At 39.0% G+C, this 17746-nt stretch overlaps 1 protein-coding gene across 6 annotated transcripts in view; it reads left to right on the top strand.

The window, feature by feature from the left end:
* Positions 1–17746, top strand: part of SH3GL3 (SH3 domain containing GRB2 like 3, endophilin A3) — a 182215-nt gene that overhangs the window by 113672 nt on the left and 50797 nt on the right. For 4 of the 6 annotated variants that reach the window (XR_002726766.1, XM_023194284.1, XM_023194283.1 and 1 more), the window contains 3 exons: positions 5648–5716; positions 11505–11577; positions 14839–14982. Coding sequence is in view for 5 of the 6 variants with exons in the window: in XM_023194282.2 (XP_023050050.1) it covers positions 5648–5716; positions 11505–11577; positions 14839–14982 (286 nt within the window). In the remaining variant the exon portion in view is untranslated. The remainder of the gene's footprint in view (positions 1–5647; positions 5717–11504; positions 11578–14838; positions 14983–17746) is intronic. The other 2 variants (XM_023194285.1, XM_023194286.1) reach the window with 1 other exon arrangement.

The following is a 17746-nucleotide window of genomic DNA, read 5'->3' as shown; positions in this document are numbered from 1 at the left end:
AATGGTAAATTTACCACCATAGTTTCTCAATTTCTATTCTCACCATTGTTTCCTATGGTCCATACTCCCCCTCTTGGTTCGGTTTTTATTTCCTTGATGTAATACTTTGGCATCACTGTTATTTGAGTCTGTGAAGTCTGAATATGTCTTTATTTTGTAATGTGATCTCAACTCACTGCAACCTCTGCCTCCCAAGTTCAGTGATTCTCCCACCTCAGCCTTCTGAGTGGCTGAGATTACAGGCGTGTGCCACCACATACAGCTGTTTTTTTTTTTTTTTGAGATGGAATTTCACTCTTGTTGCCCAGACTGGAGTGCAATGGCACTATCCCGGATCACCTCAACCTTCATCTCCTGGGTTCAAGCGATTCTCCTGCCTCAGTCTCCTGAGTAGCTGGGATTACAGGCATGCGCCACTACGCCCAGCTATTTTGTGTTTTTAGTAGACGGGATTTCTCCATGTTGGCCAGGCTGGTCTCTAACCCCTTACCTCATGTGATATGCCACTTTAGCCTCCCAAACAGTTGGGATTACAGGCGTGAGCCACTGCACCCGGCCTTGCTCTTGAACAACAGTTTAGGGAGAGAGAAAATTCTAGGTTTTTATTGCGCCACCTCACCCGGCTAATTTTTGTGTTTTTAGTAGAGACAGGGTTTCACCATGTTGGCCAGGCTGGTCTCGAACATCTGACCTCAGGTGATCCACGTGTCTCAGCCTCCCGAAGTGCTGTAATTATAGGCATGATCTGTAATCCTGTGCCTAGCCGATTTCTTTTTAGCACTTTGACGCCCTGGCCAGATGTCCCTGGCATCTGCTGTTGCAGAAGAGAAATCTGCTGTCAATCTTATTGTTGCTCTGGATGTTTTTTGCCCCGTGATAGTTTTAGGATTGTTTATTCTTGAGATTTTGCTGTGTCTGGGTGTGAGTTAATATTCATCTTGCATGGTACTTGAGTGTACTTCCAAACTGTAGACTCCTAACTTCCTTCAATTACAGAAGAGAAAAGAGCCATTTTACTCGTAAATATTGATGCTCCTGTATTCCGTTCTTTTTTCTGGAGTGCCTGTTGGATATATCTTGGAATCTCTCACTTATCCTTCATATCAATTAACTGATACTTCATTAAAAAAAACTCTTCGTCTCTGTTTATGTTCTTTGAGTAAATTCCTTCATGTTTTCCAGCTTACCAGTTCTTTCCTGATTGTGCCCAGGCTAGAGTTTGTCCCATTTATTGTGTTTTTCATTTTTATGACTATATAATACTTTTTTTTTTTTGAGACGGAGTCTCGCTCTGCCGCCCAGGCTGGAGTGCAGTGACGCGATCTTGGCTCACTGCAAGCTCCGCCTCCCGGGTTCACGCCATTCTCCTGCCTCAGCCTCCCGAGTAGCTGGGACTACAGGTGCCCGCCACTACGCCCGGCTAATTTTTTGTATTTTTAGTAGAGATGGGGTTTCACTATGTTAGCCAGGATAGTCTCGATCTCCTGACCTCGTGATCCACCCACCTCGGCCTCCCAAAGTGCTGGGATTACAGGTGTGAGCCACAGTGCCCGGCTATATAATACTTTTTGTTTCTAATGTTTTATGTCTATCTTTAAAATTTCTGTCCTTTTGTATAATTGCTTGCTCTTCATTAATAGAAGTTATTCCTTTATCTGTCATTTTAATAATATCCTAAACACACATTAAAAAGTCTTTATTATATTGTTTCATAATATAGTTTTCACTAGAAGTGAATTCATGTTATGTTCTATTATGTTATGTTATGTTACGTGATTTTGTTGGCTCTCTTTCTTGGTGTTATATTTTATTCATGTGCCTTAGAATTTAGATCTAGGATGAATTTTAATTTTAACCTCTTTTGTGCTCACTTCTGTCTAGTGATTGTGGCTTCTTCCACCCAGCTTCCCAAGGCCCCAGTACAAAACTGTGGTTTCTGTTCTGTGGTGATACTGGGGATATCTGGATCCAGTCACAGAGCTGGAGTGGGGAGGAGGTGTGACTTGACTTATTCTTTGTCCTTCAGTCTCCTTGGGCCTGCAGATTGCCACACGTGGTAGCATCAGACAGAGATTTATATCCGAATTTTTTTTCCAGCCTCATTTGCTTTTCCATCCCCAGCTGTAAGCAGAACTTGAACCCAGATTCTGGTCTCATGGAGCACTATTTTAGATCGTTTTGTACGCAGCAGGAGCCAGACTGCTGGCTGTCATAGCCTGTGTGCAGGCAAGAAGCCCAGCAGGCCTGAGGCCTCAACCTTGTTCATCATGTTGTGTTTCTGTTCATTTTCAGGTTCACAAAAATGTTTATTCTGGTTTTGAGCATTGCTTATCTTTCTGGTTTTCTTTTTTTGATATTTAATCTATCCTTGCTACATATTGAAGGCATAGGAGTACATATTTTGATATTTAATCTATCCTTGATTTGTATTCAGAGCATAGGAAGTGCATCAGAGTTGAATTTGAATAGTCATCTTACCAGAAATAGAAGCTTGAGTATTTATATTTAGCTTCCCGCACCTAAAGGAAATAATCCTGTAACCCTGGAATGAGGCCAGGTGCCCTGTAGGAATCACGTCTCTTTTTTAATCTTTCTATCCCAAGTACCAGTCATGTCCCTGCACATAGTAGATGCTCAACAAACAATATTTGTTCCTTGACTGACCTCTGAACTATAATTGAGTGGCCTAAACAGCTAATGCTATGTGTGTATTTATACTTAATGTATCAAAACAGCTAAACATCACTGGGAAATTCAGGAAAAGCAGAAATGAATGATGCCTCTTACCTGTGACTCCTGTTGAAAATGAGCCCACATGTTGTCTTTTCAAACAAGATATATTCATGTCACTAGTTTCTGTTCTTGAAAGTAGAAACACTACTCCTTCTATTAGACATTTTGGTTTCTGAAAATAGAACAAGTAAAACCTGAATGAGTGAGAACTGGTTCGGATTAAAGAGATTTTGGGTCTAACTCTCCAAGCCAAAGGGATTTTCAAATAGTTATTTTAAAACGTGGATCTACGTGTGGGCTTCTGTGGTTTCAATAGTCACAGGAAATGGCAGGCCACTCTTATCAGTCGGCTTTTGCTATATAACCCACCATCCCAAAACAGCGACTTAAGACCAAAAAAATGTTCATTTAGTTTATGATTCTGTGGGTCAGCAATTTGGGCTGGGAGCACTGGGTGGGTGCATGTGCTGGTGTGGCTGATCTCTGCTGGGTTCAGTCACCTGTTGCCGGTCAGCTGCCAGGTGGGCTGAGGGCTTGATGGTCTGAGGTTGCTCAGGTAGGATGGCTGATCTCTGATCCACATGATCTTTCATTCTCCAACAAGGCAGCCTAGACTTACGTGGAAGTAGTTACAGTGGACCTCACAGAGTGTAGTTACAGTGGACCTCACAGAGTGAGCAGGAGTATCTACAGAGCCTCTTTGTGAGTACTGATTGGGACTTTATAGCTACACAGTGTGGTTTACACTCTTCTATTGGCCAAAGCAAGTCGAAGGGTGGAAAAATAGACTTCTTAATGGGAGGAGGTGCAAAGCCTGTGACCACTTTTGCAATTTACCATGGCAACAAAACGTGGAGGTGCCACTCCCCACCCCAGGAGAGATTGTGTCACTTTCCTTAGATTCTCAGGCTATTGCCTCCAAAGTTGAGAACCAATATGTTGGATGATTGCACTACTGAATAACAACAACAAAAATGTTTAGGAGAGTTAACTGCAGATGGATACATCTGTTAAAACACTGCTTGGTGTGTGGAAATGAAATTTTTGATTTTTTCTATTGGAAGTTATATCTTGTATCAAGGCATTAGGATAATTCTCTCTGACTGCTGTACTCAATCTGAAAAGTAAGGATTCTTGTCCAGTGTACCAGATAACTTCTATTATGTGGCAAACCACCCCAATTCAGTGGTTTTAAGCAATACCGTTTATTGGACTCCTGTTCCCATGCCTCAGCAGATGGGGCTGATCTCGGCTGGGGTCTCTCACGTTACTGCAGTCACCTGCAGGTCAGCTGAGTGGCTCTGATTCTGAGGGTGGACTAGTTGTACCTTGGGGGGTGTCTGGGCCACTTGTTTCTCTCCATTCAGTTAATTTGCCTGGGCTTGTTCACAGGGTAGCAACAGTGTTTCTAGAGAGTGAGTGGAAACACACAGGATCTTTTCCTGCCTAGCCAGGCTTGTTTCTGTGGGGTCAAAACAAGTTACAAGCCCAGCCCAGATTTACTAGGTGGGGAGATAGACTCCAACTCTAGCTGGGAGAAACTGTAAAGACACAGGACAGGGAGGTTGGAGAACCTTGGCCAATTTTGTAGTCTTCTCTAGCTGTTGTCTTCAAGAAATTCCTTCTCACACTTCGAATTTAAGTAAAATACTGTCTCCACTTATATTGTTCCTATTAAATAGTAATACCGCATGTGTAATAGTAGTAGTAACTACACTTGCATTTAAAACAACCTGCAGTCTTTTCACCATTAATTGATGGCACCTCCCTTACTATGGATTTGAATATTCATATTACTATTTTAAGGGCGTAGATTATGTTAACGTATTTTGCTAAAGAAAATGATTGAACATACTTTTTTCTTCCAATTTGTCTTCCTTGTTCTTTAATCCAACCCTACGGGTGGCAGACTTGCTTTTCTAAAGGGTTTCTCTGTGTTTGATGAAGACTCTTTAGGGATCTCTAACTTGTACCCTTTAGCTTGGCATTTGAGAATCTGTGTGCTCTGGGCGTTGCGTAACTTTCAGATTTTATTTTCGTCCATTCTCCCTTGTGCACTAGTTTTCACAGTTAAACACAATTTATTGATGTTTTTTGAGCACATTGGCCATACACAAATTGTCTTCAGCTCTTGGGCAAAATTTTGGTTGTTACAAGTGTGTGTGTGTGTTTGTGTGTGTGTGTCCATGCTTGCAGTACTGGCCTTTAGCAAGTAGAGACCGAGGATGCTGCTAAACATCTTGCAGTGCACAGGACAGCCCCCACAACAGATAATTATCTGCTATAAATATCAATAGAGCCGGGGCTGAGAAAACCTGCCATATCCATTCCTGCCCCTGGCTCTTTTTTCCATGGTGTCTCATCCCAGAAGGCCTTTTCTTCAATGCTGCCCGATGAAATGTTCCCTATCCTTGAAATGTCAGCTCAAATGCCACATCTTCTAGGAAACAGATCCTGCATGAACCCACTCCCAGTGCTGTGGGTTCTCAAAGTCCATTCTGTGCATCACTGAAGTGACTACCACTTAGTGCATTTACAATAATTTGTCTCTAGTACTATTATTTTTTAATGGTTCTTATTCTTTCCTTGTTTTTTAGTTGAATGTTTGTGTGTTGACTCTTTGGGTGAACTGTGTGTTCCTTGATGACAAGTATCTCTCGTGTCTTTGTCCTACAGCACTTACCATGTGTTTTACACATAGTAGGTGCATAATAAATATCTGTTGACTGCATGAGAAATGTATGTCTTCCTATGCCTTTAGATATGGTTACCCCTTCCAACAATTTTCTTAAAGGACTTAGTTCAAAAAATCCAACAAGTTGAATCCAAGTTTGTTTCTGTTTTTAATAATTTAGGTAAAAAACTGTGACAAGAAATCATTGTACAATGCAATTATTTATGTTTATTTCTGCAGCTATTTAGTGAAAAAATAAGTGGTGCTGAAGGAACTAAACTAGATGATGAATTTCTTGACATGGAAAGGGTAAGAGAGCATTTTAATTTGTAAATTGATTAGAAACTGACTTTCATTGTGATATGAGATATACTGCTATTGTAAAGGATATTCGAGTGGAAATCTAGGATGTTTAAATATAGGTGTGGATTATGCAATCCTACGAGGCAATGCTTTCCCACATTCCAGCCCTCCCCCTGTAGCTATATCCAGTTTGCGCAGGTCGAGTAATGAGATCGATGTGGGTAACTGGTACCCTCTAGTGGCCAGAAGTCAGAATGTGCAAAAGATGGGCAATCTTGGCAGTTACTGCAAGGCCAAAGTAATTGGTAGTATATATTTTGGAGAATCAAAATGTATTTCTGGGACAAGACTTTTCAAATGCATAATGATTTATTTACCGTGTGGAAGACTCGGGTTCTGCTCCCATGTGTTGCAGGAGCTGCATAGCAAACAACTTTTATCCTGGTTCTGCCACTAGAATCAGTGTGGGAACTTGGATAAGTGAATTAATCTTTTTGAACTGATACAGAGATGATAAGTGTGCCCTGTTTGTCTCAAATGGATTTTGTGAGAATTATGCAAACATTAACATATTTGAAATAACTTACAAAAAATATGATGGGCTTGGGACAGAAATGATTGTAACATGCTCCAAAGAAAAATGGTATCGTCTCATGTTTCCCAGTCAGCTGTGTGGAGTTGCTCATGTGGAGGCAGAACTAGAACCACCAGTATTAACAACATACTGTTTCTTTCCTCATTGTCTGGGCCCTTTAAACATAGCTTTGTTTTAATAATTAGACACCCGCCCCGCCCCCTCTGTCAAAGGAGAGAGGGAGGAAATGACACAAGGCATCCACCCTCAAGTGTAACATCAAGGCTGCAGACAACAGTAGGTAGCAGAGATGTCAGCAGGTGCTGGGGGAGGAAGTCCAGCCCCAGGCTGTCCACCGCCCGGGAGAGTATCTCCTCAGGATACCTTGGCTCTGGCCAGCTCATCTTCCAGGGAGTTCTCTGTTCTCTGGATGAGAGCTATTGAGTGTCTAGAAATGTTAATGCCTTGAGGGGGAAAAGCTTATTTTGTTTTTGCTTTTGAAAAAATTTAATTTCTGAACCTTTAAACCATGGAAACATGTTCACACTATTGACATACCTTAAATTACTTAAAAAAACTCTTAATATACAAATATGTGATGTATAGCTTTGTTACTAACAAAATGATTTAGTTGAAATGTTAGATTTTAAAGCATTTTTCAAGAGTTTTAGTTTCAGTTAATGAATTGAGATCCTTCTTGCTTACCTGCTTTTACCTTCAAAAACCCCAGTGAGTTATAGAAGAAACATAAAGTCTATTATCTGTTTTATTGCAGCAGTGAAAAGCATGGAAACATATAATAGATAACTAGAAGTTTTAAAAACCTTCCAGAAGAGATGCATTAGATGGTATTAGACCCACCTAAAAATGATACAGAAATGCCAAAATAGTGGGAAAAAATATTCTATAATTAATGCTGACAATATAAAAATAGAGGAACAATAGTAAAATCATAATAAAATTTGATGCAAGAAAAGCACTAAATTTAAAAAGCTTTTTAATTATAAAAAGATACAGTCAATGTAGTCTATCAGGAAATTATAATAGTTATGAACCATTCTGCACTACATAACATAGCATTTGAATTTGTAAGGTAGAAGCTGTCAGAAATAAATGGAGAGTTGATAAAAATATAGGTAGACTTCACATACCTCTCTCATAAAATAATAGATTAAACTGACAATAATCAATAGGCTCATGGAGGATTTGCATAAAATATGATTAATACCTTTGATTATAAATAAATATAGATATCTGCATTCCCCAAATGGAGAATGTCCATAGTTTTCAAATTCCTTTGGGACAAATACGGTAATCAATTATGTACTAGGTTATAGAAAAAAAAAAAACTCGATAAATTTCCCCAAGTGATACCATAGAACACAAGAAGTATAAGGGAAGGTAGAGCTTCTAAATTCTGGATGTTTGGAAATTTTAAAATGTGTAAGAGTAATTCTTAGTTTAAAGAGGAAATGGAAAGTAAAATGACGTTATTTAGGCATGAGTGACAATTCTGTATGTCAAAGCCTGTGATATGTGACTAAACTGTAAATGTATTTAAAGAAAATAAATGTTGGGAGAAAGTGAATAAATCATGCAATTCAAGAAGCTAGGAAAATAACAGCAAGTTAAGTTACTCTAGGTAGAAGGTAGAAATCAATATGGATAAAAAAAGAGATTAATAAAATAGAAAACAATAATCACAAAAGATCGAAACTACAAAGCCAAGAGCTTTAGGAAAGCTGTAAAGCAACAAACCTCTACCAAGTGGGGCCAAGAGGGAGAAAAAGGAAAAACACAAATAAATTACATAAAGAAGAAGAAAGGGGATATGCCCACTGATAGCATTTTTTAAAGAGAATGCCGTAAATAAGTGTCAGAAATGAGAGTTGCTAGCAGCTGTCTTACTCAGGGGCTGGGCCTAAGGGAGTCAGTGGCACAGCCCTTGCGACACCTCATGGGCAAGGTGCCAGCATTAAACAGAAATTCCAGATTTAATTAACCAAGATGCTGCCATACCAGGTTGACTTCACAAAAATAATTTTTACCACTCTGCTTTCCTCTATTTTTCTTAATGGTTTGGCAAGATACTTTCATAGCAATTGGTAGATGTGAACAGACACATACACACACACACAGACACACACACACACACACACACAATAGTGTCCTTAGTTATTCTAGGAGAGAGATTTTGTTTGTTTTTAAGCTACATGAGTTTTTGTTGCTTTTTTGTTTTGTTTTGTTTTGTTTTGTTTTTAATGCTCATCTTGACTCCACGTTAGCCAGCATATTTACTCTTCAATTTGCAAAGGGTTTATTTCTAGTTTTGATGCTTGAGCTGGTGTGGAGGCAGCTCCAGTGTGTGCATGTCAGGGCCTATGAGGCCCTTGCAAGTTTATGGTCATTTGTTTCTTGGGCTTTTTTGTTTCAAAAGATATAAAAAAAAGATCTGAAGTAGAAAATGTCCCCATTCTAATTCCTCTCATCATCATCATCATCTTCTTTCAGAGGTGACTCAGCTTTCTGATGGCTTTTCATGTCCAAAAAGTGTTGTATATATCAAAGGGAACACTCTATGTTTTAACTAATATCTAATTTGTTACATTATAAATCTAAAATCCTCATTTTTCTTAAGCTTTAAGCTGAACTTACAAATCTTATTTCCAAATTTAGTAATTTTGCTATAAGATGATAATCATTATAGTTAATTTTCATTCAAGGTTGCATTAATTAACACATAAGCTTAACAGATTCAATCCTTAAATATTTACCACCAGCTCTATAATTAAGTAAATTCCCTTAGACATTTCAAGCTATAATCACAAAGGCAATGCATAGGACTTCCTCAAACTTCACATAAAATCTATTAACAGCGTTTTCCTAAGCCCTTAACATTTCTTGTGACTAATAAGACATAAATATCTAGGTTATCAGATTCTCTTAAACATTTTAACGATCTTGGCAAATAGCTGAACGTACCAAAGAGATCTCAAAGTCACAAAACTTGTTACTAGGCCAAACACACACGCACATGCCCACTTGCACACACAGCACACGCGTATCAGTAATAGAGGTTTGACTCTTTTTTTTTTTTTTTTAAGGGGAACAAATGCGATTTCAGGCTGGATAAGATTGCTTGCTTGCAAACTTGTGACCCTGGCAGGATCATAGTTCTCTAAATTACAAAAATGATCTGTCTTCTATTATAAATCACTCTGCAGCTTGCTTTCTTCCTTTGTATGTACGTTGAATGTCGATCCTCCTTGTTTTTTTTCCTTATGATGAAAGAGTATTCCTTTACTTGGATGTTTCATAATTTATCCAATCAGTCTCTTATTGATTTCCATTTTCAATATTACATAAGATGGCCTAACAAACATATTTTTCCTTCACTGCAATTTACTGGTGTGTTTCTAAAAGGTTAAATCCTTAGAAGTATAATACCTGGCTCATTAATATGTCCATTAATAAGAACTTCTCCCTTGACCTCCAAAAACATATCATTTTGCATTCCTGTTGTGTATGAAATGACCCATTACTCCACACCCATATAATACCTGATATTGAGTATAAATGATTTTAAAAATGCTTTTATCAATCTGGAGAATGTAAAGTATCTCCTTTTTATTTACAGTTCTGAATATTTTTTTCAAATCTTTGTAGGCAGCTTGTGTTTTTCCTCTTTTCCTTCTTTCTTTTTAAGACATAGAGTCTCGCTCTGTTGCCCAGGCTGGAGTGTAGTGGTGTGATCTCGGCTCACTGCAACCTTCGCCTTCCAGGTTCAAGCGATTCTCCCACCTCAGCCTCCTGAGTAGCTGGGATTACAGGCACCCATCATCATGCCTGGCTAATTTTTGCATTTTTGTAGAGATAGGGTTTCACCATGTTGGCCAGCCAAGTCTTGAACTCCTGACCTCAGGTGATCCACCTGCCTCAGCCTCCCAAAGTGCTGGGATTACAGGTGTGTGCCACCATGCCCAGCCTTTTCCTTCTTTCTTGTTTGTTTAAATGGGAGTTTTGAATATTATGGATACTAACCCTTTGTCCTTTATATATTTTTGTTTGCCACTTTTGGCAAATGTCACATACTGTATCTTTTCGTGTTCAGTTTTTGAGTTTTTATGGAGTCAGAATTTTGGTCTTTTTATTTATGACATTTGAATTTCAGGTCCTGGTTAGAAGTTTCTTCCCACTCCAGTATTTCAAAATACTGTCCTCTATATGTTAGTCGTTTTATAGTCTGGTTTTTTTAGGTTGATATTTTAAATCATGTATATAGTATGAAGACTCACTTTATCAGTTTGCCAAATCTTAACAAAAAAAAGAAAACATTGAAATTATGATGGGATTTGAATGAATTTTGCATGTTAATTTGGGAAGAATGCATATCTTTCCAAAACTGAGTTTTCCCATCTAAGAATGTGGTTTTTCAAATAGGTGTTGTGAATTTCTCATAATGGTTATTCTTTGTTACTGCATTTTTATTGCTTTTATGAATGAGATCTTTTTCTTTACATTTTCTTTTGGCCTATTGATGGTATAAATAAAGCTATTGCAACTTGCATTTTAACTTTATTGTTTATTCCCATATTAGCTCTCTGGTTAACTAAGAACCAGAAAGTCCAGGAATGGTTTTGCAGAAGGAAAGATTCAGTCTTAACCAGAAAGGGTTAACTTTCAGGGAATGTTTGGGGAAAACTTTGATGTTAACATCTGACCGTAGCACAAATGAGTATGTTCATTGTATTATAATGCTAATGATTATGATTATTTTATTGTTGATTACTGAGGCAGTTGCTAATATGGATCATTATTGTGGCATCCTTATATAAGTATAGAAATTCAAGTTCACCCAGCAGATGAGGAGAGTTTGGTTCATGTCTAGTGTTAGTTTTGAGAGACTTCCAAGTATATCTGATAATCTAGTGGAACATAATAACTTTTCCAGATTTTCTAAATATTACCTTAATATTCATTTTAATGTTAAAAGGAAAAGTAAATTAATGTTCTCCAACATCACTGGAAGGAGGTGATGTTCCAAAAATCAGAAAGTGAGAAAATATTGCATCTCTCAAAAATGTTGAAAACGTTCACTTGGATTAAAATCATCATAATGGTGTTAGAAGAATTAAATTAATGAAAATTACTCCTCTATTTGTTCTTTTGTGAATTTATTGAGTTTGTCATTTACTAACTTTTTAAAATTTTGCTTTTAAGAAAATAGATGTTACCAATAAAGCTGTTGCAGAAATTCTTTCAAAAACCACTGAATATCTTCAGCCAAATCCAGGTAAAGTTGAAATATTCTCTTGTTCATTTGCTGTCACAGACCCTAATAATCCATGTTTACTTGGTGTTTAGTTGACATAATGTAGAAACAATGTCATCTGTGTCCCAATAATGAAATTCAGTTTTTAAAGCTGAATCTCCAGTGACCAAAGGTAGTTGCATTCAGTCCTATTGATGAGAAACAGAACAGCTATATTTGTGAACACAAATTGACGTCATCCGAATGGAGTGCTGGTCGTAGCAACAAGGGAGCACTGAACAAAGGTTTTTTTACGAGTTGCTTCAGAAAGCCACTAAACATTTGGCAAATATTTTCTTACTCCCTTATTTCTTCTTTATTCCTCTTTATAATTTTTTAAAAAAATTCTGCCCTTGTGTACCATATACATAGAGGTATATGTTAATTTGAAAGAGCTTTCTCTTCGTGGCTTAAATGCTGGAGAAACAAGATGTAGTGAATACGAAAGACTGCATAAATCCAGTGTCACACTGAAGGTCTGGGTTTCTAGGTCCCCAAGCAGCATCTATTGATGAGATTTTCCCAGGTTGTAAATTATAAGAACCGATGGAGGGCGCCCAAGCCTTGAAATCTGTGGATTTCTGAAGCCGCCTTTCCTTTTTAGGAATTTATTATTTGCGTGGAGTTCCTGTGATTCCCTTGACTGTAGGAATCAGCACAAACCTAACCATTTGAAAATTGAGAAAGTAAAAATTTAAGAATATAAATTTTATCAGATGTATCCAGGCAGGTCTAAAGTTCTTTACAATTGTATTGATGACAATAGCTTTGAAAACTGTAAAAATGTATCTTCTCCTCCCTGGCCACATCAGTGATTGAAATCAGCCCCACAGATTGCTTTTCCTGATATATCAGTCAACAAATATTTAATAAGTGCTTTCTCTGCACTAGAGGATTTTGGGGTGCTGGAATACACTATGAAATCAAACAAATGTTTCACCTTCAACCAGCTGACTCTTGAATGGGATAAGGAGGTGTTGGCCAACAATAAAAGTGTCCACGGGCTAGAGGTCTCTGGTTATTCCTAGAGAAGAGGCAGCCCTAGCAACCTCTTATTCAGTTTAATGGCTCTCACCCATATGCCTGCTGCATCCCACACCCCATTCCAACAGCCGGAAAGATGGGCAGAGAGAGAGACAGAGAGAGAGAGAAAGAGTGTGTGTGTGGTGTGTGGGAGTGAAGCCTTTGGGCCTGGGGACCTGGAGGATAAATGCTTTGAGGATAAATGTGAGGTTCAAAAGTCCAGCACTGGCCAGGCACAGTGGCTTATGCCAGTAATCCCAGCACTTTGGGAGGCCAAGGCATAATGATTGCTTGAGGCCAAGAGTTCGAGACCAGCCTGGACAATGTAGCAAGACTCTATGTCTACAAAACATTTTCAAAATTAGCCAGATGTGGTAATGCGTCTGTAGTCCTATTTATTCAGGAGGCTGAGGTGGGAGGATCGCTTGAGCCCATGAGTTTGTGGTCGCAGTGAGCCGTGATCACACCACTGCACTACAGCCTGGGCAACAGTTGTTGTTTCAAAACAACAACAAAAAAGGCTGGCACTGTGAATGTCACTACTCACAGTGCGGTCTATTGCTGGAAATGCACAATCTTAAGCTTAATCCAGACCGATGGAATCACTCTACATTTTAACAAGATCCTTGGATTATTTACATACACATTAAAGTTTGAGAAGCACTGATTTAAAATACGTTAAAAATAAGTACAAAATTATTACAGTAGGAAAAAAGTGTATCTCTTGACTACCTAAAAGTATCTCAAATACCACAAACTAGTATGTGATTCACTCTCTCACCTACAGGATGAAATCTCAAATCCTTAGCTTGGTCACATTTTCATAGTCACATTTTCAATCATAGTCACATTTTCCCATAGCCGTCTCCCACTTTGTCCTGTATTAATATCTTTTTTAGGTCAAACAAGCCTACTCTTTGTCCACTGATTATGCCACAGTATTCCCTCTTCTACACGTTACTGACACTGTTCTCTATACTATTCTCTGTACTTTCCATCTTTCTTCAGCATATTGCTGCCTTTCCCTTGCCCTGCACCGCACGGGACTTTATTTTCATAATTACGTCCTGTATATTCTGCCTCCCAGTAGCTAGACTTTGAGCTCCTTGAGGGCAAAGGCTGTCTCTGGAGTCCCGGTAATGAGCACAGTGTGTTGTTGCACAGGGCCCAGTGCAACAACGAGTAAATACTCAGTGCTTGAGTCAGAGGAAGGAAAGCAAGGTAAGACGCAGTGATGCCTATCACCTCCCTAGGGAGCAGGGGCTGAGCTGCACCTTGGGACCAGCCACACAAGGCTAGCATTCACTAAGGATGGGTGGTCTGTCTCCTCCTATGATTCTGCCTCCTAAACAGCAGCACCTGCCTCCCATAATACTGAAAATCATTAGGCTGAATCAGTCCTTGGGAGCACAGTGTGTGTGTGTGTGTGTGTGTGTGTGTGTGTGTGTGTGAATGACCAGTTGGTTGTTTGAAACATCCTCCTCGGCAATTCCATTTTTGTTTACATTTAAACAAAAAGAAAAGCATGTCAGTGTCACACAGGTGTCAGTGTCTGACTTCATGTGTTAGCAGCTGCAAGCTTTCCAAAGGGTCTCACCCAAGGGGTGGTGCTCACAAACGCCTGGTCACTATTATTTGAAGTCAGCAATGTGCGCCATCATTTCTTTTTTTTTTTTTTTTTCTTTTTTTTGAGACTAAGTCTCACTCTTGTCCCCCAGGCTGGAGTGCAATGGCGCGATCTTGCCTCACTGCAACCTCTGCCTCCTGGGTTCAAGTAATTCTCCTGTCTCAGCCACCCGAGTAGCTAGGATTACAGGCATGTGCCACCGTGCCTGGCTAATTTTTTGTATTTTTAGTAGAGATGGAGTTTCTCCATGTTGGTCAGGCTGGTCTTGAACTCCTGACCTCAGGGTGATCCGCCTGCCTTGGCCTCCCAAAGTGCTGGGATTACAGGTGTGAGCCACTGTGCCCAGCTGATGTGCGCCATCATTTCTATGGTTCATCGTGGCTGTGGAACAGTGCACTTAGCACCCACCTTTGTAAAGAACCTAGAAAATTACATAAGAAAATTAAATAGTTTACACACAATTGTTTCAGGCCTCAGGTCTCTGGCATTTTGTTTAAGGTGACCTCAATTTTGGCAGCTGCGTTTATTAAATGCTATGTACCTGTCACTCCAACTTGTAACTTTAAAGAATTACAAATGACAATGTTTTTAAGCATACAGAGCTAAGCTAGGAATGCTGAACACTGTGTCAAAGATCCGAGGGCAGGTGAAGACCACAGGATACCCGCAGACGGAAGGCTTGCTGGGGGACTGTATGCTGAAATACGGGAAGGAGCTTGGGGAAGACTCCACCTTTGGTGAGTTATTCAGAGATCACCTCGGGGAGCTGAGAACTCCTCCAGTATGGTTTTAGGTTATGCACAAACCCTTCAGTTTAACAACCTTTATTATTTTTCCATATTACCAAAGTAATACATGTTAATTGCAGGAGGTTTAGAAAACATAGGTAAGTAAAATAAAGAAAAATGCTAACATCACCCATTCACCCATAATCCCATCCCATACCCACTGATAGGCCCAGTTAAACTCTGTTGTGTATCTTCTTTTTTTTTTTTGGAGACAAAGTCTATGCCCAGGCTGGAGTGCAGTGGCGCGATCTTGGCTCACTGCAACCTCTGCCTTCCAGGTTCAAACAATTCTCATGCCTCAGCCTCCCAAGCAGCTGGAATTATAGGCTCAAGCCACCATGCCTGGCTAATGTTTTGTATTTTTAATAGAGACAGGATTTCACCATGTTGGCTGGCTGGTTTTGAACTCCTGACCTCAAGCAATCTGCCCGCCTCGGCCTCCCAAAGTGCTGGGATTACAGGAGTGAGCCACTGCACTCGGATGGTTGTGTATCTTTTATGCCTTGTTTGTTCTTATACGTATTCATATGTACTTTTAAAAACCACACTAAGGCTATAGTACATACACTCTTCGGTAACACTGACTATATAATGATCCATATCATAAAATAATCTTCCATGATATTGTTTTTAATGGCTACATAATATTCCATGTATCATAGTTTGTTCAGTCAATCCCATTTACTAAATAAATGTTTCTTTATGTAAAAACATTTTACATAGCATTTACAATAACTATTTTCGTAGGTAAATCTTTGGGGATATCCAAAATTATATTCTTTGACATAATTTAGATAACATTTCTAGTATAAAATTGCTGAGTCAAGGGTATGCTTCTTTCGGCCTGGTGCGGTGGCTCACGCCTGTAATCCCAGCACTTTGGGAGGCCGAGGCTGGCAGATCACGAGGTCAGGAGATCAAGACCATCCTGGCTAATATAGTGAAACCCCGTCTCTACTAAAAATACAAAAAAAAATTAGCCAGCGTGGTGGCGGGCACCTGTAGTCCCAGCTACTTGGGAGGCTGAGGTAGGAGAATGACATGAACCTGCGAGACGGAGATTGTAGTGAGCCGAGATCACACCACGGCATTCCTGCCTGTATGACAAAGTGAGACTCCCTCTCAAAAAAAAAAAAAAAAAAAAAAAAAAAAAAAGGCTATGCTTGTTTTTCAGGTTTTGAAAGCATATTCCCAACCTATCTTCAGAAGGGTCACACCCATTTGACACTGTTGCCAGGAGTGAGTGAGGGTGTTTCCCTACACAGTTCCTAACCCTAGAGATTATCTTTTAAATGTACTTTTAAATGACTGATCATTTGATATGTAGTATACAAAAATGATATCTCATTGCTGTTTTAGCTCCATCTTTTGGATCATGTGTGAGGTGGAATTTTTATTTGTGTTTGACATTATTTTTGTGAATTGTGTGTTTGTGTCCTTGGCCTGCTTTTGCATTAGGAGGTCCATTTTTCCCCCTCCTGTCTCATGAGCTCTTTAAATGGTCAGGATATTTGCTCATTGGCTGTCTTGTATGTTGATGAAATTTTGTCCCAGGTAAGCATTTACCTTTGGACCTTGTGTATGAAGGTCATTTCAATGGAGAGATTTTTTTTTTTATTTAGTGAAGCTCTTTAGTCTTCTTATATGGTTTCTAGCTTTTTGGAATCATGTTTAGGCAATCTTTTTCATCCCACTCCCTGGCAAATGATATAAATGTTTATTTATACTTGTTTTTGAATTCTATATTTTCTTTTCTTGCCTTTAAATTTCCAAGCTCCTGCATTTATTGGAGCTACAGTGCAATAGAGTTCTAATTTTGTTTTCTAACAAATAAATTGCTGTTTCAGTACTTTATTGAAAAGTCCAACTTTCTCCTGATGATTTGAAATGATTCCTTTGTTATGGACTAATTTTTATAAGTTGTTTGTTTATGGTGTTTCTCTTCTGTTTCTTGATGTATATCCTGTTTTGATTCAGTGTCATATTGTTTTAAGTATTAAAGTTTTAAAACATACTTTAATATGTTTTACTAAAAATTTATCTGGGTATTGTATTGCAAAAAGTTCACGGACACACTTACTGGTTTCATTTTTCCAGGTGAAACTTAAGTCCCTCTTATTTAAAAAAGTCATTACAGTTTGATTGAGATTCATTTAAATTAATAAATTAAATTGAGGATTAATTGGATTTAATATATGAAGTATTCCAAAAGAATTTGGCATATTTGCTATTCATGTAGTGGTAACAAGGCAGGAGATGGAAGTTGAGAAATCAAATATTTGGCCACAGTAATCATTCTAGGAAATTGAAGGAAATATCTTTTGAAAAAAATGTTAAAACTCAAGCATTAAAACATGAATTAATTAGTGACAAAGGGTAGCATTATTCCTCAGAGCAGTATAATGTGAATTTTATTTTCTTCTAAGGGCCAGTGGGGACAAGATGGCCTATCTCTTACTCTGAAGGCACATCAGTGAAGGGAGCAGGTGAAACTGCCAGGCAGGCCCTGACATCCAAGGACACTCCTGCCATGCATCTGGCCTTGGTGACAGCCAGACAATTTGGTAGCTTCCCATGTGCCCAGCAACCTAAAGAAACTTGGGGTAAGGAAGAGAGCTGATGTCAGCAGGGTATCAGGAACAGATGGATTTCTGCTGTTCCAAGGAAGAGGCTGTGCCGTTGGATGATTTCTTTTGGGAGGCCACATGCTGGG

This window comes from Piliocolobus tephrosceles, chromosome 6 (genome assembly GCF_002776525.5).
Source record: "Piliocolobus tephrosceles isolate RC106 chromosome 6, ASM277652v3, whole genome shotgun sequence".
Taxonomy (NCBI): domain Eukaryota; kingdom Metazoa; phylum Chordata; class Mammalia; order Primates; family Cercopithecidae; genus Piliocolobus; species Piliocolobus tephrosceles.
This window is presented reverse-complemented; position numbering and strand designations above follow the sequence as displayed.